This window comes from Macadamia integrifolia, chromosome 12, assembly GCF_013358625.1.
Source record: "Macadamia integrifolia cultivar HAES 741 chromosome 12, SCU_Mint_v3, whole genome shotgun sequence".
Lineage (NCBI taxonomy): Eukaryota > Viridiplantae > Streptophyta > Magnoliopsida > Proteales > Proteaceae > Macadamia > Macadamia integrifolia.
This window is the reverse complement of record NC_056568.1, coordinates 7,760,103-7,786,352: the sequence shown is the minus strand read 5'-3', so window position 1 is coordinate 7,786,352 and position 26,250 is coordinate 7,760,103. Positions and strand designations below refer to the sequence as shown.

General features: G+C 37.4%; 1 protein-coding gene across 3 annotated transcripts; it reads right to left on the bottom strand.

Moving 5' to 3' along the window:
• Positions 1-3,764: 3,764 nt before the first annotated feature.
• Positions 3,765-18,031, bottom strand: LOC122058033 (syntaxin-71-like). Of its 3 annotated transcripts, none has more exons than XM_042620428.1 (9): positions 17,621-18,029; positions 17,360-17,485; positions 16,482-16,644; positions 16,277-16,365; positions 16,056-16,124; positions 15,927-15,971; positions 15,750-15,812; positions 15,561-15,637; positions 3,765-4,061 (listed from the first exon to the last, which is right to left on the bottom strand). In XM_042620428.1, exons 1-9 carry the CDS (start codon positions 17,774-17,776, stop codon positions 4,046-4,048), a joined length of 804 nt encoding a protein of 267 aa, XP_042476362.1. In that variant the 5' UTR covers positions 17,777-18,029; the 3' UTR covers positions 3,765-4,045. The 3 variants fall into 3 exon arrangements, with proteins under 3 accessions (XP_042476362.1, XP_042476363.1, XP_042476364.1); XM_042620429.1 differs by having other exon boundaries at positions 16,277-16,362; positions 17,621-18,025; XM_042620430.1 differs by lacking the exon at positions 3,765-4,061 and adding an exon at positions 9,436-9,717 and having other exon boundaries at positions 17,621-18,031.
• Between the last annotated feature and the right edge of the window lie 8,219 nt (positions 18,032-26,250).

Below are 26,250 nucleotides of genomic sequence, written 5' to 3'. Positions count from 1 at the left end.
GATACCGATACTTTAATCCTTGGTAGCACATGAAATTATCACCCCACCCTTGTGAAATTATTGTGCGCTACCTTTTTCTTTTTTTTTTTTTTTTTTTTGGACAGGTTAGATTGATCTAAGATATGTTGGCATCAAAGTTTTAGTTCACAATATCAAATCGGGAATCAGCTAGTTGCAAACCATACCCCAAGGGGGTTGCTCAATTGGCGAAGATGAACACCTTAAAATTAAGAGATCATAAGTTCAACTCTCCTATTATCAAAAAGGGAGAGAAAAAAAAAATCATAAAACCAATATCAATCAATACAAATTGATTCATTTCAAAAGTCTTTGCCCTCAAATATACCGATATTGATATGCAATTTGACCATTTTACCCTCCATCTTTTCCGTATCAGCAATCTAATATCAGCCAGGTATCAGTATCGGTGTGTGCCATACTGAATGGGATTGGCCGATGTCGAGTTGGCATACCAAAAGGTTGGATTGGCCGATGTCGAGTTGGCCTCTAGCCCACTTGGCCTGGCCTACTCTAGGAGTCTTGGAATTCGGGCCATGCTTTCCTCACCTGTATACAGCCCAGCCCAACTAATCCATTCAATTAAATGTACTTTAGAGTACACATATACATGATACATAAATTAACACGTACAATTTGCGTATCTTTGATACCAAAAAAATTAGATGTCGTGCTGATTGGGGTTGGAATTGGCCATGACCGATCAGAGTTTCAATCCAGGTGATTCTAGGTTTTTCTCGCCTGATCGTCGAGTCTTCAGATCTAAGAGGCTGATTCTAGGGTTTTTTAGACCGATTCGATCACTAATTCAAATTTTCATAACCCTATTGGAATTGGATCAGTTGAATCTGATTCTCGAATCCCCTCTACTTTTGGACAGATTATGAGTCAACTTTTAGAAGGTGTTTTGTCATTCTAATTTTCTGTAAAGATCAAAAGAGGGGAAGAAGTCAAGAATCTCCAAAAGGGGTCCCAATGTCCCACTTTGGTGTAGTCTTTTTCTAGCAGTGAAACTGTGGAGGAGAGTAAAGGAGGGAAGACGGAGAGAGGAGGCTTGACAAAGTTACCAAATGTGAAAACTAGAAAAATCTAAATGAGAGAAACATGTCCTCTAGGAAGGCTGGGTGGGCAGGCAACCATATCCTGGGTGTCCCATTGCCTTTATTCTGTCTCTTAACACATCTAGAAAACGTGTTCTTCTCTGTGGGCTTTTGCTTGGATGGAAAAGACTTGAAAGTCAGAGAGGGATTAGACCCATGCGCTAAGCCTTCCCTCATATATGTAAAAGACTAAAAGTAGGACCATGAAAATAAGACATAAAAGACATCTCTTTTCCTGAATTCATCCTATGGTCAGAGTCAGAAATTATTTTATCTTCTGTTTGGTAGAAGAAAATTCAAATGTTTCGCTTTTGCCTTCTGGTTGGCTTTCTTTTTCTGGTTATCATAATCCGGCCAATTGATAGACTGGATTAAGGGTGTCAAATTTCAGCCCAAACCAGTTTGGATCGACCAAAATTGATTGGTTCAGTTTGGATCAAAACCAAACCAAATCCTTTTTGGTTTGGTTTTGGGTTGGATTCAATAGAACTGGTAGAAACTGAAACCAAATCAGACTGATCCAAGACAGGACAGTAACTTGATAAGAAACTAAAACCCTAAAGAAAAAAACCAGGATTTTCCCATTAGTTTCCTTTCGTATACATTTAACCGAAAATCAAACTGGAATAAACCCTATAGTAGCCTGATTACAAAGAGAGAACAAGAACCGATAAGAAAATGGATCAAACCTGACCAAAACCAAAAAACTTCCTCAATGGTATGATTTGGTTGGTCCGGTAAAATATCAAAATTGATTAAGTCTGATTGAAATCAGACCGAACCAATTGATTGACACCATTAGATTGGACAAGAAGAGTCAAGTTGGCTGACCCGCCCCCCTAGACCTATTAATGAAGATACTGACTTATTAAAGCATGTTATACAAGACAGATACTAACTTGGAGTTTGAATTAAAGGCAAAGGTTTCCATGAGGCCAAAGTGGAAAAGAATCCGTACATCCTTACATAATGACCCATGAAAGCCATATTGATATTCTCTACTCAATCAAATGTGGGTCCCTTGCTGAACAGATTTGTCTCTTAACCCTTCGAATGAATTTCTAGCATCTAACTCAAGGGGGTAGTGCAATTGGTGAACAACAAACTTGGTACGAGTTATAAATTTGTACTTTCTAAGTTCAACTTCCACTAAGCGCTCCTTCGGCCACTCACAGGGGATGTTTAGTGCTCATGCTTTCAGTGAAAGTCATTTCTAATGACTAAATTGATTCTGACCGTGGCCAAGACCAACCAAACCTCATCATGGAAGTAAAGGAAAATGTGATCAAATGACACAAACCATGATCCATCAAGATTGTTCATCTTTCTCATCACGTGCGTCGACAAGATTAATGGAATCATCATGTCATTTTACTACCATTAGAAGTTTAGAACACGCTTTTACCTAATTTCTAGGTATACAGGCGTACCAAACTGAGCTATCAGAATCAAATGAGAGCAACATCTTAGAACAGTTCTTGTGATTATAACCACACAACCACTGGAGTCATTGGTGGACAGAGCTCATGGTTTATTAAAATGTCCGAAAGCAAGAAACTTGATTAATCATTTGGAGCCATTAAGTCAAATCTGAATCATTGAAAAGAGGGTGAAAAAGAGCTGCATTACTAGTCTGATATCAAATTTGCATTTTATTTTTTATCATAACAGTGCTGTTCATAAATTTTCAGTTTTCAGTCCTTGTTTATACTCTTCCATAATCCATCCATCATATCGACTGAGGAAGCTTTCTCCCAAGGCAATGGAGATAAGACCCAATTCAAGTATCCATTTTTCCCCTTGCTTTAGATTCTACTCATCTGATGAGGATCTTATCATTTATATCTGAGAAACCAGGACAATTAGATCCATAAATTTTGAATAGGATATTTGCCGATTTACTGAATTTTACTTGACCGAACATTCTATAAGGTCAACTCACCACCTTGTGGCGGCTTAATCCGTCCACCCCAACAGAATTCACCCACAGCTCCTCCCCTTCACATACTTTTGATGGCCAATCTTCTTTTCTGTTTTTTTTTTTTTTTTTTTTTTTTGTAAAACCACGCCCAGATATTCGACCATATCAATCTCCGGTACTAGGCTGGCCAGTTATCCTGCAACAAGAATTCTCAGATATTCACCATGGCACCTTCTACATTTCTACCATCCATGCCAATATACCTCCCACAAACACTATCCTTCTTTAAAAGGTCATCAATCCACAAATGTAATGGCAGACCAAATATTTGAATCCAACCAAACCTTATCTTTCCCATTCTCCTTGACGACACCCTGCAAAGAATCCCACTTCATTATAGCAATGTCAACATACCATGGTATCCATACCTTCCTCGTCCTCTGATTCTTCGGGGCATCTCTCGATCCATGTATCTCCTTCTAAGATGTGAACCTTGCATGCCATATCTTCCCCTTTGCTGCAACTCTATTTATCTTTGGTTTTTGTGCTACAGCAGTTGATACCTTTTCAATCCAGTATCTGCCACCATTTTGCACTCGAACATCATCGCAACAAAGGTCAGTTCTAGACCTTTCGATCTCAAATCGGACCGTTCAGATGGGTTTGATCGATATGCATCTGTAACGGCGAAGAGCAATATGGGTCCCAATACCGATAACTAAAACTGATGATAACCATGATACATATATTATGCATATATTCACTGGAAAAGTGAGAAATCCATGACTTAATGCAGTATACAGAACATCCCAGACACCCAAATCTGAATCTGAAGGACAAAATGGTACTGAGTCCCCAAGACTGAACAAGGCCATCGAAATACAGGGGTAGAAAAGAACTGTAGACAAAATCAATTACATATAGCAAGCAAGCCCTCAAAACAATAGAAGAAATTCCAGGAAAATGGTACAATCAAACAAGCAGGAGAAAACCCATTTGCATTATTTCACTTCTTCAACACACTGCAGCAAAAGCCAAGCACAGATCCATTAGAACAATTGAGCAAAGTGTAAACAAAAGTAAGATGAGAAACTCAGTATCCACAGATAAAAGAATAATTTTTGGACAAGTTTGTCTGCCTCAAGTAATAATGCAATTGCTCAGTCATGATGCAAATTCAGTTATTTCCTAAAATCATAGTCTCCCATCACTGCACAGGATACTATCCAAATTTGAGATTTTATTTGACAGATTGTACAGTAAGGAGCAATCCCGCTATGGTGAACCACAAACGCACTTAAATGCCAGCATAGCTGTTACGCATTGTGCAAATGCACAGCAGAAGTCACTCCACACCAACAACCAACAACAACAACAACCTGATCACAACAACCACCACCTAAAAACAAATAACAACAGATGGGGTCATTCCACGCCAAACAACTTGAATACAAACAACAATAACTCAGCCTTATCTCAACTAAATAGGGCCAGCTACATGGATCCATGCAAAGATAGAATAAGAATAGTAACAATAAAAGGAAAGGAACACAACAACAACAACAACTAAGTAAAACCCACCTACATGGGGTCCACCACATGGATCTTTGCCCTCCAATCAGCTCTATTCAAGGTCATACTTAGATCAAGACATAAACTATACGTCTCTTGACACTACTTCTATGGTCATTTTAGGCCTACCCCTAGCTCTTTTAGTTCCTTCAATCTGAATCAGATCACTCCTTCCTGGTGCATCCTAAGGCCTCCATTGAACATGGTCATGCCACCTCAGACGAATTTACCTGAGCTTATCATAAATCGGGCAACTCCCAAATCAACTCTAATATGGTCATTCATTACTTTATCCTTCATACTTTTCCCACACATCCATCTCAATATCCTCATCTCTGTTATATATAGTTTATCTATATGACGCTTGCCGCACTTCTTAATTGCCCAACATTCCGCCCCATTCATCATAGCCGGTAGTACAACTGTCCTATAGAATTTTCCTTTAAGCTTTAAAGGAATACGTCGGCCACACAACACTCCAGACGCACCTCCTCACTTCATCCATCCCACATAAATTCTCTGTGAAACATTATTCTCTATATCACTTTCTTTATATATGGTTGACCCTAGATATCTGAAATAATCACTTTGTGGTCTCTCTCCCTCTCCCCTCAATTTTCACAGTATCATTACAAATCTTAGTGCAACTAAAGTTACACATCATATACTCCGTCTTCGTTCTACTTAAGACCTCTTGAAAGCCTCTTATCCATAACTCTAACTTAGCGTTAATCCCTGCTTTAGTCTCATGCACCAAAACAATGTCATCAGCAAAGAACATACACCACGGAACCTCGTCCTGGATGTTCTTGGTTAAATCATCCATGATAAGCGCAAATAAAAAAAGGCTTAAAGCAAATCGTTGATGTAACCCAATTGTAATTGGGAATTCATTACCTTGACCTCCCATAATTCTCACACTAGTCACCACACCCTCATACATAAAGGGAAAATTTCTCTCACTCGCCTGAACTTATCCCTTATTTACTCAAACTCCCATGTCAAAAGATCCATCTTTGATTCCGCCTCAAAAAGTGCACACTTACCTCTCCTCCCCTGTTATTTTAAAATGACCAAATTACCCCTCATTTTCACTTCTTTACCAGTTACCTCTCCTCTCTCTTATTTTGTTTTTTTAATTCAAAAACAATGTCTTCTAATTTTTTTTTTATTTCTTCTTCCCCCTCCTCCTTTTCTTCTTTCTATCACTATAGAACACGCAGTTGTGGGAACCTTCCCCCTCCTCCTTTTGACTACACCCCCATCCCACCCTATTGCAGCCCGCGACCACACCCACCCACCCTGCAAATGCTGCCCCTGCCCCCACCTCCACCCTCAACTAACCCATCTATGACCACCTTCGACCCACCTTGCAAATCCTGCAATCCCCACCACCTTCCCCTACCCCTCTGCGAACCCAACCAACCCATTGTCACCTGGGTCCTGGCCTTGGCTTCACTCAATAAACAACCGGAAAACAACTCTCTCCTCACCAAGTGCTCCTCCAAAGCCGCTGAAGGTCAAAGTTCTTTGTGGTCTCCTGGAGGGGGAAAAAAAAAAAAAAAACCCCAGCAAACACGTGCTAGACCAATACCACCATCCACTCCCTGGGAAACACCAAACTCCTCTCACAATCTCACTTCCTGGTAATTTAGACTGCCTGGTCAAGTTCTCTAAATCTTTCAACCCTTCGGTTTGTCCACGCTCTTGCCCTCCTAATTCCAAGCCGTGCAAGATCATCCATCTTCATGACAATTACCTCAGCCAATTGAGGTTCAGGATCAAGGACCCCCTCCTTTCCACTTTCAATTTCATGCATTGGTAGTGGGAAGATTTGGGTTTGTTTCATATCCTATCACAGTGACACCAGATTCAGCCTCAAAGATATCAAGACCCTCTCCCGCTGATCATTTCCAACACTCTCAAAAGACAAACTCCTTCCTAATCTTTCACCTACTCCTGACTTTAGTTGGTTAGCTAGTTGAGTTTACAGTAGAACCTGCCCAAATAATGCAGCTGGATTCGGCCCCATCTTCTGAGTCTCAATAGCACAAGAACATTCTGCAGGTCTACGATTTCCCTTGATTTGGCGATGGAACAATTTGATTAGTATGTTTAGCTTCATTAATGGATTTCTTTCTTCCTCAATCAAAGCCTACACAATGTGTATAAGAACATCACCACCTTCCTATGGCCAGGGGGCATGAAACAAATGAAAACTATAATCGAACACCAAAAAAATGACAAAAACGCAAGCATGGTGACAAATTATAACAAATAGTGAAACGCTTTAAAAAAATGAGTAAAATCTTAAAGAATAGCAGATCCGATGAGGTAGATTATCTAAAAATAAACCAGAGCCCCTAAAATCATCAAGCTCCCATCTTTATTTTTTGATCTTTGTCGTCTAAACTGCTCTAAAATCGAAGTATAGTTATCCCCAATGGCCAATGCTCTGTTCGAACTTTGACGGGTTTTCTCTATTTCCCTTTGCTTCTAAAAGAAGCTTCTAAATTCTAAAGTCCGGAGCAGAAAGGGAGTTGAGGATGCAGAGAGAGGGAAAGTAAGGGACCTGAGACGCATAGAGAGCGGGAGTTGCAGTGGCAAGCGGTGAAAATATATTTATATATATATATAGAGAGAGAGAGAGAGGTGTAGTGGTGGTGGATAAAGTGGATTGTAGCAACATAAAGAATGAACACTTGAGATGCAAAGATGGCAATCGAACGGCCAATAAGATGGGTGTGGGAGATTCTATCCTACTCCGCCTGTTCAAAGTACCCTTTCCCATTGGGAAAAAAAAAATACAAGAAACAAAATCAGGGAGAGAGAGGAGAGGGAATCAGTTAATAGGTGAAAATTAGGGAAAACTATACCCTTTCAAAACAGCAGTGGAGAAGGAGCAGTAAGAGTTCACTTTTTTTTTCTTTTTTTCCTTTTTCTTTTGGGGGGGGGGGAATTCAGAGGTGGAACTTCTGACTGGGGGGTTTGAGTAAATGGCAGGCAAGTTAAGGGGAGTGAAAGAGATTTTACATACCTTTAATTATATCCATGTATTTACTCAAAACCTTCTCTTGTCTAGACCTCGAGAATTTAAGGCAAAGGTTTCCCCCAGAGGCCAAAGTGAAAAAGAATCCGTATATCCTCTCACATGATGACCCCAGAAACCCAGACTGATATTCTCCCCTAAATCAATATGTGAGCCCCTTACTGAACAAATTCATCTCCTCACCGTCTCATTGGTGTGATTTCCCACTTTGGCATAGCGTCTGGGAAACCTTTGCCCTTGAGTTTACTATCAGCATGTCAATTTCTGATGACAACTAAATTGATTCTGACCAAGGCCAGGACGAACCTACCCTTTTCATGGAAGTAATGGAAAATGTGATCAAATGACACAAATCAAGATTCATCAAGGTTATTCATCTTCTCATCACGTGCATCAACCAGATTAGTGGAATCATCCTGTAGTTTTACCACCATTAGTACACACTTTGACCTAATTTTTTAGGTATACAAGTCTAACAAATTCAGCAGTCAAAATCAAATGAGCAACATCTTAGATCAGTTCTGCTGATTACAACCACACAACCACTGGACTCATTGGTGGACAGCAGCTTATGGTTTATTAAAATGTCCGAAAGTAATAAACTTGATTAATCATTTGGAGCCATTAAGTAAATCAGAATCATTGGAGGGAGAGTGAAGGAGAGCTGCATTTTTGGTAACATATCAATTTTGCATTTGATATTATCATAACAGTGGTATTCATAAGTAATCCCAAATTCACCACCATTTGGGAGATGGATATTTTCAGTTTTCAGTCCATGTTGATTCTCTCAGCCATAATCCATCTATGACCTCTTGATGGGGAAGCTTTCTCCCATGTCAATGGAGATGAGACCCAATTCAAATATCCATTTTTCTCCCTGCTTTCGATTATACTCCATCTCATGAGGACTTTATCATTCATTTATCTGAGAAACAAGGACGACATATTTTTCAGGTATTACTATATGAGTTGAAGCTCTATAAATTTTGATTAGGATATTTGCAGATTAATTGAATTTAACTTAACTGAACATTCTATGTGGTCATTCCCACCAACCTGTGGCTCTTCATCTTCTTGTCTTCCATGACTTATAGCATAATCCGTCCACCCTAACAGAATTCACCCACACCCCCCCTTCACATACTTCTTATTCGATGGCCAGTCTTTTCGTAAAACTAAACCCAGATATTCAACCATATCAGTCTCTCACGTACTAGTCTGGCCGGTTATCCTGCAACAAGAATCCTTAAGACATTCAACCACAGCACCTTCTTCATTTCTTCTATCCATGCCTATATACCTCCCATAAACACTATCCTTCTTTAAAAGTACATCAATAAACAAATGTAACGGCAGACCAAAAATCTGAATCCAACCAAACCTTATCTTTCCCATTCTCCTTGAGGACACCTTGCAAAGACTCCCACTTCATTACAACAATGTCATCGTGCATGGTATGCATACCTTCCTCATCCTCTGGCTCCTCTAGGCATCACTTGATCCATGTATCTCCTTCTAAGATGTGAACCTTGCATCTCATATCTTTCTGTTTGTTGCGACTCTATATATCTTTGGTTTTTGTGCTACGAGTTTCAGGATACCTATTGATCCCTTTTCTACTTAATATCTACCACCATTTCGCACTTGAACATCATTGCAACAACAAAAGTCTGTTCTAGACCTTTTGATCTCAAATTGGACTGTTACGGATGGGTCAATATGTATCGGTAACAGCTGAGACCAATATGGGTCCCAATACCGATAACTAAAACTGATAAAACCATGATACATATATTATACATACATTCACTGGAAAAGTTAGAAAACCCATGACTTAATGCAGTATACAGAGACATCCCAGACAGCCAAACCTGAATCTGAATCTGAAGGACAAAAAGGTTCTGATTCCCCAAGACTGAACAAGGTCATCGAAATACAAGGCTAGAAACTGTCAACAAAATCAATTACATATAGCAAGCAAGCCCTCAAAACAATATAATGGAACACTCAAACAAGTAGCAGAAAACCCATTTGCATTATTTCACTTCAACACACTGCAGCAAAAACCAAGCAAAGATCCATTAGAATAATTGAGCAAAGTATTAATAAAAGTCAGATGATGAACTCAGTATCCACAAATAAAAGAAAATATTTTTTGGCCAAGTTTGTCTGCCTCAAGTAATAATGCAATTGCTCTTGCAAATTCAGTTATTTCCTAAAACCAAGTCTCCCATCAATGCACAGGATACTATCAAATTTTGAGAATTTATTAGACAGATTGCACAGCCTAGCTGTTACACATTATCCACATGAGAAGTCGCTCCACACCAACCAACTTCAATACATGATCCATTATATCCAAGCAAACAAAAATGAAAAACAAAATTTTGTTGCCTGCACTAAGTTTTCAATCCATCATATCAGAACCCTTTCCATCTAAATCCCCTAAGTAGGGACCATCATTGATGTGCTACAATTTTTGCAGCAGCTTTACAAAAGCCTAATTTATGTCCAAGTTCCCAATCATCAAATATCTTTCCCACAAGTCTTAGCTTACCCATTTCCTAGCAAAGTATGAAGTCGCCAAGTTGGCTTTCAAGAGGGCAAAAGTAGGTTTCCAAGTAAAAAGGTTGCACATAGTGACAAAACAGAGATCATCTAGATATATATAAAGAAAGGTGGAAAAAATAAGAGGAAACGGACCCTAGTAGTTCTACATCTAAATTTCATACAACACAACTTAAGCTCAAATGATTAATAAAGAAATTCACCACAGTGGAAAAACACAGACTATGGGATTTTGTATTGAACATTAATTAAAAATAAATCTCTCTCCTTTTGATATGTAACTCCATAAATTCAAAGTCCATAGCAGAGTACCAATCAAATGCTTTTGATTTGATTTATTTTCATTCTTCCAATTCTAAATCCTACTCCATAATTCATTGGTCATTGGCATCCTAATATATGGATATATTCTAGGACACGAACATTCATAAGTATTTTGGACTAGCAGAAATCACCGGCTTCAAATCCATATAAATTATTCATCTCCAATCACATAATCCAGAAATAACACTCAGTGGTCAAGAACAATGACTACAGGTTGTAGTCATATCAACATATAAACAAACTTAGTACAGCTCAAATAATTATATTGAGATGGATAAGTGGTAAAAGTAAAAAAGATGAAACAAGGAATGAACAAATTAGAGCTAATTTAGGAGTAGCTCTAATGCATGCTAAGTTGAAAGGAAGTCCTTAGATGTGCAAAGGACATGTGCAACAGAGATCTTGAATGCACCAGATAAGGACGAGTCACATGATACAGATTGGAGGAGCTAAAAGAGCAAGGGGATGGCCTAAAATGACATTCCGAGAACCGGTGAGGAGAGGCATGCATAAGTTAGGAGTTAGGAGTTAGGACTGGTGAGAAGGATGCTTTTAAATAGATTTCAGTGATGAAAAAAAATCAATACAGCCGACCCCATTTAGTTGAGATAAGGCTGAACTGAGTTTGCAGTCATGGCTCACTCCTCCAAGTTATTAACTTTGGCACAAAGTTGTTCTCCTTAATGCCTTGAGCTGCACTTGTGATCATATCCCCTAATTTCCAGGAAACTTCTTAAAAGGTACATGATGTCAGACAGCCTGGACTTTTCAAGGCCTGGGGCTGACCTACTGGGATGAGGGAAATTAGTAAAAGTTTAGAGGAAGAATGGGACAAGATAGAGTGTTTATTTATTTATTTCTTTAAGGAGGGGTTAGCGGGAAAAATCAAGAGGATAAATGGTGATCATTAATGGTTCACAATTTGTCCTTCATTGGGATTAAGAAATTAGAATAATGATCGGTAAAGGAATTAGGAAGAAAAAGGTCCAGGGTAAAGGTATCATTAATTATTGAAAGATTTGATCAGAAAGGAGAGATTATAATCAGTTGATGTGATGCAGTTAATGGTGTTCAATCGATCCAATTGGTTATTAGAATACTTTATTATAGCCCATGGTTGGGTACTGTAGGACTTGGGCTTGTTATTTTTAATCTTTTTATTGTAACGGCCTAATGGGCCCCTTTCATAAGCATAAAAGTTGGAAATTAAGGGGGTACACAGGATTAAATACATGAATAAGATTGTGTGGGTCCCATGCGATACTAGGTTGTCAAGTTAGTTTGATCTAGAAGAGTCTTATTAAGTGCGTCAAGTGTTTAAGTTATTTGAGAAGGCTAAGAGTCATTAGTGGAGTCAATCTCGGAGATTTTATCTCTATTGTTATAAATAAAAATGCAACCAACCCAACCCCCTCCACGATTTGAGAATGAAATGAAAACATTTTCTGTTTTAAAAAATTGAGTGGGATCTCTCCTCCCCCTCCCCCATGATTTTCTCTCTTGTGATCTCTACTTCTCTTCTGTTTTTTCTCCCTCCTATCTTCCCTCTCTCTTCTAACCGATAGCCTATTTTCCCCTTTCTTAGTTGCTGCCATAGGTTTATAAATAGTGCTATTATATTGCTGTTTTACTCTGCAACAGCAAATACACCTCTACTTGATCTGCATCAATCACTCGTGCTCACCACCAGCAGAACCTGCCATTTGTTCTGGCATTATGATGGGGTGAGGGTACTTTTACAGAGAATATGAAGTTTAGTCTGGATCAGTAAGGTCAGTTTCTGAGAGGAAATGATTGGATACAAAGGGCTTGGTCAGTTGGAATCTGACATAGCAGATTTGAAAGTGAAGCTACCACTAGTGAGATTGCTACATAATTTTTCTTTTTCTTTTCTTCTTTTTGTTTCAGTTGGACCTCTGGGTCCTTTTTTGTATATTCCCTCTTTTCTTTCAATAAAGTCATTGATTTAAAATAATAAATAAATAAATAAAAAAGGAGAAAGAGAAGGCAAGAACCAAATAAATAAAGAGAAGAAGAAAAAAGAATGAACAAGAATAATAGAAACAACAAGAGAATAGAGGAAAGCTTACTCAAAAGTTCTGGCAACTCAGCAACCAAATCAATTCAGTCAATTTTTTAGTTGTAAAAATCATTTCAGTGAACCTTCTTCCAAATGAACCATTTTGAAACTTCATAATTAAGTTCATTTTTGCAAATATAAAATAATTTTAAATATTTATAGATAATTACCCTACTTGGAATTACAGCTAATATATGTCTGATTCCTCATAATTGCAAAGTTCTCTACTTACCTTGGTTTTCAATTTTGAAATAGGCCGAGTTAAAAGGGTGTCCCATTTCACCCATCCTAATAAAATTTTATTCTAAAACAATGGTCTGTAGAATCTGTAGCATTGAAAAAAGGTCTTTGGATTTTGTTAAAAAAACTTTATTTGGTGTGTTGAGTTAACGAAATTGAGCAGAAACTGAGCTTTAGGGTGTTGGTATTGGTTTGGCGTAAGAATCATTGGCAATTTCTCCGTTCTTACTATTGTAGTCCTAAGATAACAGCCAACTTTGCATTCTTATTGCCTGCATCAGGAGGCTTGAGGCCGTAAAGCAATCACAATAATCCCTAGGCGATGGGTTGGATTCCCATGAAATCTCTTACTTTCTTGTCTTTTGAGAGAATGGCCAGCTTTGATTCAATTCATCATACCAGAAATAAAGAATGGGAGGAGACAAATAAGAAAAACAGAGAAGAGGAGAATGTTAAAGTAAAGCACAGGCCATCATAAAAAGACATATGAAATGCATAAATATATATATATATATACACATGCGCAGACAGACGGACCATTGTGATACAAAAGGTTGCATGTTGGAAGCACACCAAAATAAAAAACTGAGGACTTCAGAATAGATGGCACCGACAACTCCTAGCAAGATGAGGATGGGGCAAACCAATAGAATGGGGTGTAGGAAGACTGGAAGAGTAGGGTTTTCAACCAATAGCTCTTGAAAAATCTACTTATGGAGCTTCACAGCACTGGCACCAACAAAGACAGCATTGGAAGTCATAAAGTTGAGAAAGCATTTTGGTGAAGATATATGGTTAAATTAAGGGCAGCAATTGTGGAGGCAGTGAAACAGAACAGATGGAACAAAAGAGGAGGAGAAACCGTTTTTTGAAATTACACAACCTGATACCACTTTTTTCTTTTCTCACATAGCATTCTCTTCTTAGAAAATAAATCATTTCACCAGGAGAACATCACTTCTAAGCTATGACTGTGGCCACAAACAGTCGGGCACTGCAACCTTCATAATTTAGAGACAAGGTCACAGCTGTATTATATATATTTGACACATATTCATGGTTGGAGCCTTAGGGGTTGTCTAGCACTTCAGCCAGACCTAAAAAGAGTACTCTATCATGTTCTTGCATATTTTCTTAGATATATTATATTCTACAGTTTCATAAGCAATCCAATGGTTTGGAAGACTAAGGCATGGCGCGCACACGTGAGTAAACAGCTATGCCCGAACGTTATTGGACATAGTCATGCTAGATACCTACAGGTGTCTCTGAAACAAGTGTCCAGCAAGCATACATGCATGTCCAAGTCCAACACAACCCAGTAGAGCACACGAAAGGCCTACGTGTAAGTGTCCTGTAAGAAATTATTTTGTGCTTTCTTGCAATCCATACACAAGGGCCCTTGAGGAAGAAAGATACCCACTAAAATAAAAGGCAAGCATATGCTTTGAAAATCCATTCGGTATACATGTGTAATTGACGCAGTAGCACATTACTGGACCACCACGAACCCATTTGGAAGCCAAGACCAAGACAAATCGGGTCCAAATTTAAGTAGAGAGACATAATATGATAAAAATCATAATTACACAATGATTTTTTTATGAGTATATCTCTCCTTAAATTCAATTTCTTTTCTTTTCTTTTCTTCACTGCCAAACATAGCCTTAGGGCAAGAAATCGTTGCCTGGTCTCCTAGACCCTGCACCCAGCACGGGGACCAATGAGAGCACGCTCAAGGGCATATACATGGATGGGATTTTTTATTTCCAAGGTGATGGAGTGGTAATTTCATGCACTCATGTGTCTGGATGTAGAGGCTACATGACCAGATAGCCTTCCTTTTACCTTTATTTTATTATGGAGTTGGATATATGTATGAGAGTTTTAGTTTTCTTGATTGAGATAGTTTCCTTATTGGATTCGATTTCAGTTTTCAGGGTTACATATGTAGCCCATGATTGAGATTGAATATAGTTGAAAATAGAATGAAAATTGAGAGGCAAAGCAAGCCATTAGTTCAAGTGCGCAACCCCCCCCCCAACCCTTGCCTCTTTCATTCATATATTTATAAAAACAAGCCATTAGTTAAAGTTTCCCACCCCAAAAAGAAAATTCCTGGGTCTGTCCCAGACCAAAATACAATCCACCAATACTCATTATGTAATGGTCCACATTCATTTTGTTACACCACATCAAGCACTAATAGCCACTAAAAATTAGATCTCAAGAGAGGAAATCCTACCATTCTTTTGTACTGTCTCAATTTCTTAAATATTATCCACTTTGGGCCTTTTAACTGTGCCAAAATGTTAGTGCCTTTCAAGAAGTACATGAATTTAAGTTGTTTTTCCATTTTACCCATCTCACACTAATATGCAAACTTGGAATCTGCGTCCAAAATCAGGACATACTCAGAAAATAATACAGAAAATGTGTGAAGTTGGAGTCACAATAAGGATTGCTTAAAATGTGTCCTTTTTCAAATTGGACAACCTTTGTGCAACAGAGGGAAGCAGGGAGTAATAACTACTAACTAATACATGCATTAGTGCATACAAGAAAATGAAAAGGGCTATCTCCCCAAATAAAAAGGAAAAGGAAAAGAAATTCATGACAGAATATGCAATACTCCTATATCTTTGAGTGCTTTTTAGCTGTCACAAAAAGAGAGAAGGAACTTACTTATATAGGTATGCAGCAATTCCAAGAATTATACACAATAGAATAATATCAATACAGAAGTTCCGACTGGACCTCAGCTGGAAGAAAACAAAATGTATCATTAGCCAAACCCATACTAGATAGGTGAATCTGTAATTAATCCCAGCTGAAGGATGCATCCCAAATTAGAAACAGGTGACACTCAAATACCTGAGTAACTGTCTCCTTAAGTCTAACATTAGTATTTTTGAGGTCAGCATTTGCCCTGTCAACCTGTAGGAGCATCAAAATCATACTAAGTAATAAATAATAAAGTTCTTCCCTCCTGTGTGCTCCCATGATGTACCTAAAAATAACATAAGGTAAATGACAGGGCAAGATTTTTACCTTTGTTTCGATCTCATCAACCAAAGGCACTTGTCTATCCAATTCCTGAACATATTACAAACATATAATCAATCACCCTGGGTATCCCATTGCATATGGCTTTCAATGTAATACACAAAACAACCAAACCTCATTCATGTCATGGGCCATATTTTTCAGTGTATCTAACCCTTCTGCTATAACATCCAGGCCTTGATCCTGCATAATGGTCAAATTAAATTGTGCAAAAATTCTGTCTTTCACATATATTAGAATCACTAAAATCAAGTATCTTGGTCGCAACTTAGACACAAATATCCCTTTTATGCAGTTAGATAGAAAGAAAGTTGGAATCAATGTGCAACACTTACCTGTTTCATTTTCCGCATTTCATATTCCTGCCTAAATTGACTTGACTCATCACTTTGTTGAAAGAACTCAGAGTCAAACCGTCCATCTGCTATTGTGAAATGAGGCCCAAAAAGGAAAAAAAATCCATTCAATCATTGCACATGGTGTTAGGAGATGTCAATAGGTAGACATATAAATGGGACCTCAGTAAGTTAGATCACTCACCCGATGAGTCAAATTTGATTCCTGGACGAGAAGCAGAAGCCGCCCAACCTCCAGTTTGCTTTGATGCATTAGCGGTTCCATCTGGTATGCCTTGAATTCTCTCTGGCAGAGCAAGTACCAAATCTTGACGGGTAGCAAGTTCTTCTTTAGTGAGACCACTAACCTGTGATTAGTTTATGTCAAGACAATTATCTTAGAAAATTAATCAAACCCCTTGGAGTTTCATTCTTTTGTGCAGAAAGCCTTCAGAGTGACTGAATACAATGAGATGACAGTAAAAGATGAAGAAGCATCACAATTATTTGATACATCACTATCAAATACAAAGACGTCAAAAATTTTGGAAAGATCTTTCAGTTCATTCCACAGCTGACAGCTCCCTAATACTCTTTGATTAGTTTGAAACCAACGCACAAGGTGACATTAATCAAGACAGAACGTTCAATTTTGGGATGTGACTGTTAAATTTGAGGAGAAAATACTGTTGAATTTAAGCAGATAAAAAGCTACTGCGTCAATTAAAATTAAAATGCATCAATGAAAATAAATAATATGGCCATATGGGTCATTCACTATCCTATAGGAGCAACATAATTTTCAAGCAGTTGTAATGAATTTCACAATCTCTGGCTTCACATTGCATAGAATTACATGTGTCACAATCTATTCGGCACATTAACTCGGGCTGAATTCTAGTTAAGACGGTTTCAGTTAACCCTAGATCATTTCAAGGTTCACGGTTGAGAGATTGGTGAAAGAAAATTTCCGAAATAAAAAACCACAAAGATGATTTTTGAACCCCTTGAAGGATAATTGAAACCATTTTTGATTAATTCAAAAGATTAGTAACAACTGTAGGAATTTAGATGAGAGGAAACCTTCTTATTCGCTAATCTCTGCAACTTGGGGACCTCCTCGAGCAACCGAGCCTTGGTTCGACGAATCTCCGCATTCAAGGCGACAGCCGAGGCCCTGTTCTTCTCATTCGCAGCGAGTTCCGATTTCTGCATCCAAACAAAATAAAATAAATTATACGCACACATCATTTAATACCTTCTCTCTGATAAAGTCCTTCGTGATCCGGTGATGAAATGCGTTCAAACCCTAGAAATAAGAGAAGGAAAAAAAAAAAGATGGACCTGAACAGCTTCACCAATGTCAGTCTCGACGACGGTGTAGAGACGAGCAAATGCATCGTCTCCGGAGACGTTGAGATCCTTTTGCTTGTCGATGTCGTACTTGTCATATTTCTTGCAGATCGCATCCACGCGGGTCAGAATGTCGATCACGCTCATCTTGCCCTCTCTCTCTCTCTCTTCCTCTCTCTTCTATGGTTTTAATTTTACTCGGAAATAACCAATTAACAAGAGAATGCAAATAAATACAGAGAAAGAGAAAAATATATGCAGGAATTTGAAAACGCGAAGAGCAGATTTTTCCCCTTTATTTCCTTCCAAATTCCAACCCTGTGAGCCTCTCCCTCTCTCTCCTCTTTTTCTCTCTCTAGGACAGTGGCCTTCTTTCCGGTTGAGGTAGCGAATAAACCGTCCCCCGTTGAATCCGGTTTTGCTTCATGAAAAATGCAAATAAAATTTGAAAGAAAGGTTGTCTGAGACTCTGAGAGAGTACAGACTTGCCAAGTTGCCAGTTGCCAGTTGCCACTTGCCACTTGCCACTTGCCACTTGCCAAACACGCACTAAGGTGAGGTCACTGAGGTGGGTATGCCGGTGAGGTGAAGTGGGAGAATTAGGCGGGCCCCAATATCTCGGACGGACAAGATCGATAGTCTTAAACGTGTCGTGCGTAGAGTGCATCTGAGTCACACTTTGCTATATGGCCTACCCATGTTGCCATCAGTGGTGCCTTCTTTTTGGGTCGTCTGATTCGAACAAATACATCAAGTTCGACAGCTAGGTCAACCTCTGGTGGTTGAATCTTTGTAGGCAAAATTCTTGCATTTAATTTTGTATTATTTGAGGTTTATTTATTTGGACAGGGTAGTATCACTATCTGCCCAGTATCCTCTTCACATTATGTTTGGTTGCTTATTAATGATTCTAATAAAAAAAAAAAAAATTTTGGATGAATAATTCTAATAAATTGATTCTTATTAAAAATAAAATTTGGGGAAATTGTTTTAAGTAGATGGGAATTGCAGCTCTTCCACTCCAATTTATGCCATTTGACTTGTTAATTAGATAAATCTAAGCTGTTGATTCAGAAGATGATACCATTTATTGATTTTTAGAATTTGAGTCCCCAATTCAACTATATTGCATGTCTAGTACATTTGACTTTTTATTTTCATCGATATGAAATGGTTTCAAAGATTTATTTTTTATGATTTCTTACACTATGGAAATAAGGCTTTTTTAGCCATGGCTCCGTTTGTTTCCACGTAAAATTTTACATCTAAAATTTTTGCATGGAAAAATTTACATGTAAAATTTTCTTTGTTGATATATTTTTCAACATTTGTTTTTATGAGGTAAAATGTGTTGTCAAATATCACCATAAAAATTTCCAATGTTTGTTTGCCATTTATTTTACATGGTAAAATTATTTAGCATAATTACATAATTAAGATGCCATTATAAATTTGAATTGGACAACTGTAAAAACCATGTATCGACATGAAACCCATAAAATATATAGGACTTATGTGATCCAAGACAACGAAAAATACAACCAATGTGGGATAGACATTTCCATACGATTGTAGGATCAGTATGGGAACGCGAGACTAGTCAGGCCGAAAGCCTAGATACCAGTTATTTAAAATAAAAAAAAATAAAAATAAAAATAAAAAAACTCTCTATAATAGACCAGAAATACGGACATAATACAATACCTCAACTCAGGGAATTTTAGGCCCAATCTGAGAATTATTAAAGCTCACTAACCAAAGCCCAGGAGGGGCTTACATCCTAGTCATAGGTAGTTTAGGATGACCTTAGAAAATCCTTCATATTTGGGACTGAATTGATGGATGGTTGCAGAAATCAACAGATTCTTGGAAACTAGATCAGAATATGAAGATTATTTTTCCAAAGATTAGCCATTAGTTACTGAGCTTTTTGGTGCTTAAGGACTGTTCTAGATGCTTTGAAATTGAACCCTTAAGTCGCCATGTTTAATGTATCTGTTGAGAGTAGGGTGATCTGAAGATTGAACATGGAATGCTCTACTCAAGCCACCAAATCGAATGTTATATTGTACAGATTTTGGATGTTATTTGCAAAGAGGGAAATTATGCCAGGTTGAAAGATATGGAAGGACAAGGTAAAGAGGAAAATAAGTCCAACGACAGATCCCCGTCTGCTTTAGATTAGAAATCTTACCAGCGAGGATCGAACTCTGAGAAAGAGAGAGACGGACCTTCCAACTAAGAGATATGTATTGAAACCTCAATCTATTTCAGATCGAGCAGGTTTTGTAGCAGATCCAGTAGATTTTGTTGCAGATTGAGAATATTAAGATTCTCTGCTGCATATCGAGAAGATCAAGCTTCTCTGTTGCAAATCAAGAAGTCTATTGTAGATTGATCAAGCAAATTGATCTTCAACTTTCTTCTAGATTCTCACAGGTTCTTCGAAAACTCACTCTGATAGAAGGAGATTGAGGAAGATGAGAAATCCAGGAGAAGAGGAGAATGAAACTCGATCAATTATACTTTGCGATGAGAAACCCACAAACAGTCTCAAAACCCGATAGTTTTCCGACAGCAATGAGTGAAAATTTGACCGACAAAGTGGAGAGTAAATTTGTCAGGCTCTTTTCCGGGAAATATAAGGATTTGGGTCAAATTTTACGTGATGTAAATTTTATGAAGTTCTAAACAAACAAAGGAAAATCTTATCTTACTGTAAAATTTTACGGGGAAAATTTTCCAAGCCAAAACAAACAGAGCCTATGTGAAAATGTCTATTGGGGCTTAAATTTGTGAATATATTGTCCTTGTCATCAATTAGCGATGGGTTAAATTTCAAGTCAAACTTATATTTTCCCTTTTAATTTTTTTTTAACAATCCATTCCGTTTACAATTTTTTCATCATGTTTTTTTTCAAAATTTCAAACAAGAGACTCACTGAGTAACTAAACAAGAGACAATGAAGGGCCAACAGGCCCTAGACCTGAAGGATTCACACACTTGTTACATTTTAGCAAATAGGGGTAGTTGAACTCTCGACTTTCCTTTGACTTATGACAAACTCACATACTGTCAATCGCCATTGAGCTATTAGGTGCTTCCCCTCAATTTATTGGATTTGGATCCTTTCCAACGATTTTCTCTCCAACCTCTCCACACATGCATGTAGCCCAACACTTGGAACACGTGTCCCCATGTGTCAACACACAACCCCAAGCTTGCATGTGAGAGGTTGGAGAACGATTGGAGGGATAGTCGTTGGAGAGGGTCCTAATCCCAATTTACTTGGGGCCCGTTTGATAACGTTTCAAGAAACGCGTTTTCTGCCGTTTCTGTTTCCAGAAACAGAGCAAAAAACGTTTTATAAAATTGTTTCGTTTCACTTATTTTCATAAATAGAAATAGAAATTTCTACTTATTTATGGTTCAATAAACGACCCAGGCGAAACAAGTTCAACTTAACTTGTTTCGCCATTTCTGGAAACGACTTGTGGCCATTTTTTCACTGGTTATTATCGACTTCTAAAAACATATCAAACACCTTCAATTCCGTTTCTATTTCTAGAAACAGAAATTTATGTTTCTGCCGTTTATTGAAATAGAAACAGAATAAACGTTATCAAATGGGCCATTGGTTTATGAATAAACTTAATTCCAGTTGTCTAATTATTACCTTTGGTGAGCCAACATTTCCTCTAAATTATAGATTGTCTTATTGTAAGTTCTTGTTTACTTTCTATTTCAAGATTGAAGTATATAATTGATGAGGGAGTGTTCGTTGTGGGGGCACATGGCCCCTGTGCCTGGTCACAAGGAGTGCGGAAATAACCACTATGCCCCCTCTTGTTTGTTGCATGTATGCACTCTCATTGGATAGCGTGCCCCCACAATGTACTTTCTCCCATTATTTTTTGGTATTATGAAAAGTTCAGTTTCTGATTCTCCCTCCCCCCCTCCCCCCTCCCCCACCCCCCACCCCAACCCCCAAAAAAAAAGAACATTAGGAAAAAATTGTGATGAAGAATATGGATGTGGCTTTGGAAAGAAAAATCATTTGGCTTGTAATATTGAAAAGTAATGTTGCAATTTATATTAAGGTGTATGATAATCTGCAAATCGAGGCACTTTGTGCCCTAAGTAAGGATAAAATGAAAGTTAAGACTAATGAAAGTTTAACTACATGTAATATTGGTGCTTCATTTGGTCCCTCATGCAATGTATGACCTCTCAATTTATAAAATATAAATAAATAAATAAAAGACCTGTCAATCAATTATTCAAGTTCCTACCAACCAGCTATGGGTGAAATGTTAAAAAGAAAAGAAAAGAAAAGTTGACCCAAATGCCCTAATGCTGCTGGATGTCGAGCTTGGGTCACTCTCTCTCCCTCCCATTTGGAATTGACCCCAATGCGCCTCCCATCGCTACCCCATGACATTGTTTGAGTCACTAGTTCTAAGAAAGCTAACATTGTTCCCAACCTTCCCCCCACAAAAAAAAATAAAAAATAAAAAATAAAAAAGATAAAGATAGAGTTGATGATTTAGCCGATTGCTTCATATTGAATAACATTATATTTAATTTTGTTCAAACTCCTACTTTCATTCGCATGATGATGTTTGTTATCTAGGATGTGTTTGGTATGCATTCTTAGAATGCATTCCAATTACAGAACACATTCTGAATTGCCGAAAACGTCATTTGGTATGGGTTCCAATTCTTATAATATGGAACACGCCTAAGAATGAGGCCCATTCTGAATGGGCTTTTCCATCCATTCCATGTTCGCATTCACATTCCAAGGTGAGATCGCAACATGCTATGAGCGATGTTGGGCAACTTTGTAAAAAGCCAACACAAATGAATAATCTGATATCATCGCGTCTCGCCCTCTCTGCCTCTCCAGTAGCCTTCCTGCAACTCCCCCACCTCCTCCTATAACTCCCTTCTTCCGGTTCCATTTCCGAAGATTTACATTACAATCATACCACAGTTCGCCCCCTTCCTCTCAAGTGAACATGACTACTACTTATCCTCATATGATTAACAACATTTGTTACTTCCACCAACAATTTCAATGACCTTGATGGAATAAGGGTCTCGATTAGGGGTGTCGAAACCTAGCTCGAACCGATAAAATCGATTGAAATCGACTGATAAAACCTGAACCAAATAAAACCGATCCTTATTGGATTGGTTTTGGATTGAGGTATGTTGGGACCGGTTGAAAATTGGTCCAAACCAAACCAAATGAAACCGATAAAAAAATAAATGATTATGAAATTATAAATTGGTGAATTGACCATTCAGTTTTTACAATATCAGTGAGAAAATTTGTTATTGTAAGGGGAATTGGTGCAAATCATTGAATATTAAGTTGTGAATAGAGAAATTGATTTGTAAAATATAATAATGCTTCAATTGATTTATTTGTTCACTATAGAAAACTAGTTGGATAGTTAAATGATTGATTGGATAATATGGTTGATTTTGTGATTTCAATATTAGTCATCTTCTTAGTAATTTATTATCCATTGGTTTCAACATTAGTTATCTTTCTCAAACTATGATTTAATCATAAATTTAAAGTGTTTTTTTGGGTCAAATCTTGTCAGTATAAGTTATGAATGTTAGATTCATTATGGTTCAAGCCCAATAATAAACCAATTTAAACCGGTATTAATCCGATATTAAAAAATTGAAATAAATCGAAACCAAACCGATCGAAAATCAAAGTTCCTTAACGGATTGGTTTTGATCTCTCTCATTTCTAGACTGAAACCGATTCAACCTGATCAAAACCAGATCGAACCGTCCAATTGACACCCCTAATTGCGATGATGGAGTGGTGGAAGAGATGATCAACTGGGAAGAAAGTAATTCTAGTGGGGAGGCCACAACAAATAGATAATAGAAGGGAGGCTTGTGAACAAAGAACTTCTTGCAATACAGCATATTCTTTTTCCTATCAACTTTAATTCTTCAAGTCCATAGGGGAGCTCAAATCCTGCGATGCTTAGCGTCAACATCTGAGCTTGAACCTTGTACTAGAGCCTTCTCGGATTTTTCTTAATACGGGCAGGCTCTATTAATTTCTGAAACTGTGAAACGGATGAGAACCTTGATTAGCTGGACTATGACAAGGTTTTACTAGAAGTCGGAAAACCTTAACACCCGTTTTTTTTATTTTTTTTTCTCAGATAAGAGGAGTCGCTGGTCATTTGAATCTGACGATCAACTCTCTGTTTTGTTTTATTTCTCCCTCTATTTTCTCTCTTTAAATGCAGGTATTGGTTGATAAATGAGAGTGCAAATCCTCTTCCATTAGGGATTACTCTTGAGCAAATCCTCAGGTTGCCCAGGAGCTGTTCGATGAAATGCTGAAATGTATTATAAAGTCAACAATGGACCAGCCACTATGTGTCCAAATAGTGTTCCCATTATTAGTCGAGAATGTATTCTGCAATTTGAGAATGAGAATGTGTGTTCCCATTCCAAGAATTGAAACCAAACACCGCCTTAGTTATTGTCTAAGTTATTCTATGTCAAATATCCAATTGATGCAAAGGGCAAGACAAATGGTTGAAGTATATGTTTCTTCAATTAATAAAACATAGTTTCCATTAGGATGCAATTTGATGTTTGATATTTGGATTGATACGAAGGACAATGCCTTTGTCAATGTTATTGCTTACTCACATAAGGGCTATTTCCTCAACTCTTTTTAGTGCACTATTGTCTCTATGATGTGATTTTTTCTTAAAGACATGTTTTTGATTGTGTTAGAGAAAATTGGGCCAAACAATGTTCAACTAATTTCACACGGTGCTTCTAATTGTAGAGTTATAATTTGCACCCAAAGAAAAAAAAAATAAAAATCATAGAGTTACAATTAATTTGGATTTAAAAGAAAACCCTTATTCATTGGATATAGCGAACTTCTCATGGAATGTAATTTTTTGTTTTTTTTGGTAAACTTCTCATGGAAGGTAGTTAATTTTGAAAGATTCTGATTCATAGATTCACATGTAAAGGAGATTCAAAACTATCAAGTTGAGAGCAAACTTCACATACAACTATGATACAATTTTAACTCTCAAGGGATTAGCTTGGTGGTCATGAGCTGGGCTGAGCCGTAAAATTGGATGTCTTAAGTTCGGAGTCCCATTGCCCTCACCTTGGGCTAGCCACTACTCAGGCTCAAAGCCAGTTAGCTAGGTTAATTGTTGCAATCAGCAATGGCCACCTTGTAGTTGGGGCATAAGTTGGGTCAATGTGTTTGGATACCCCACATTATAATAATAGTAATTAAAAAAAAAAAAAAAAAAAACAATCGTACAATCTTAGATTTAGTAATAAAACACAATAAGAATAATACAACAACAACAACCAAAACCTTATCCCAACTTAATGGGGTTGGTTGCATGAAAATTCCAAGCAAAGGACGAGGGCGACGATCCATGCAAAAAAATTGACGGATTATGGCTAATTATAATAAGTGTCAGCTGTCAACTTGATACACCACTACAAATCAACCACAAACTTATAACAATGGACTATAATAAGGTACCCATTATCCACCAGATGTACTATATAGATCGGTAAAACCAAAGGTCCTACATAATGGTGGGTGAACAATCAAAACAATGAGTTAAAGAAATAAACCTTCAAATATTAGTTTTTGTATTTTTTCCCCCTTTGATGCTTTAATATATTTTCAACTAGAGCATAAAATATAGTGGAATCATCAAAATAGTCGATCAATAAGTTTTACAAAATCAAACTAGGTGTGAAGGTCACTCAAACCACATATATTATTATTATAGTTTAATAGGAAGATCAATGTATTATAAGTTTCAGAGCATCTTGTCATGGTCCTTCTGTTTAATTTATGTTGTAAGGATTTAAAATAAACTGTTGTATGAGGCAATGGAAAGTGCAAAAAGTATAATTATGAATAGAAGATATTAGGACACATCAAAATACATGAAGGTGTCGCAACTGTTTTGATTATATGAAAAGGCAAACACCATATGAATGTGGTTTTATTTTTTGGGGAAAAAGAACGTTGCATAGTCGCATAGCCCCTGCACTAAGACACAAGCCCAACCCAAATTGGTGCAGGGGCCATACAACCATGTAGCGATCTCTTACCCTTTTTTCTAATCACTCTTTTATATACGAGAGAAGGATTTCATGCACTTAGGACAAAAAATGAGAATAATACTATTTGGCATGGAAGTCAAAAAATAAAATAAGATTGATGATGAGCTATTTCATGAACTCTCATTACAAATGATTGACAATCATCTTTCTAAATACACAGTTTTTTTAATGAATTTATTATCACTCTATTTATATTTATTTATTAAGTTTGATAATGAATTTATTCTCTATAGTTTTTTATTTTAAAAAAAAACTTGTAAGTCTCTGGTGGAGTATGTTTCTGTTCATTTGATTTAAAAAAAAAAAAAAAAGTGTTGTTCATATTTTGAGTCAGCATTGTAGTTCATTATCGTGTGGAAGCTACTGCAATACTTTTGGCGCAGCACAAACCAAGAAAATAAACATGACCTTTCAAAGCAACATAAACAAAGAAGATAAACAAGTTTTACCA

Bases quoted from the DNA above. Each gene is read 5' to 3' on its own strand.
- LOC122058033 (XM_042620428.1), bottom strand. From the start codon at position 17,776: ATGAGCGTGATCGACATTCTGACCCGCGTGGATGCGATCTGCAAGAAA. The intron at 17,486-17,620 runs GTCCATCTTTTT...GTTTGGATGCAG, and splicing joins ACATTGGTGAAGCTGTTCAG to AAATCGGAACTCGCTGCGAA. The intron at 16,645-17,359 runs GTTTCCTCTCAT...AACTAATCACAG, and splicing joins AGAGATTAGCGAATAAGAAG to GTTAGTGGTCTCACTAAAGA.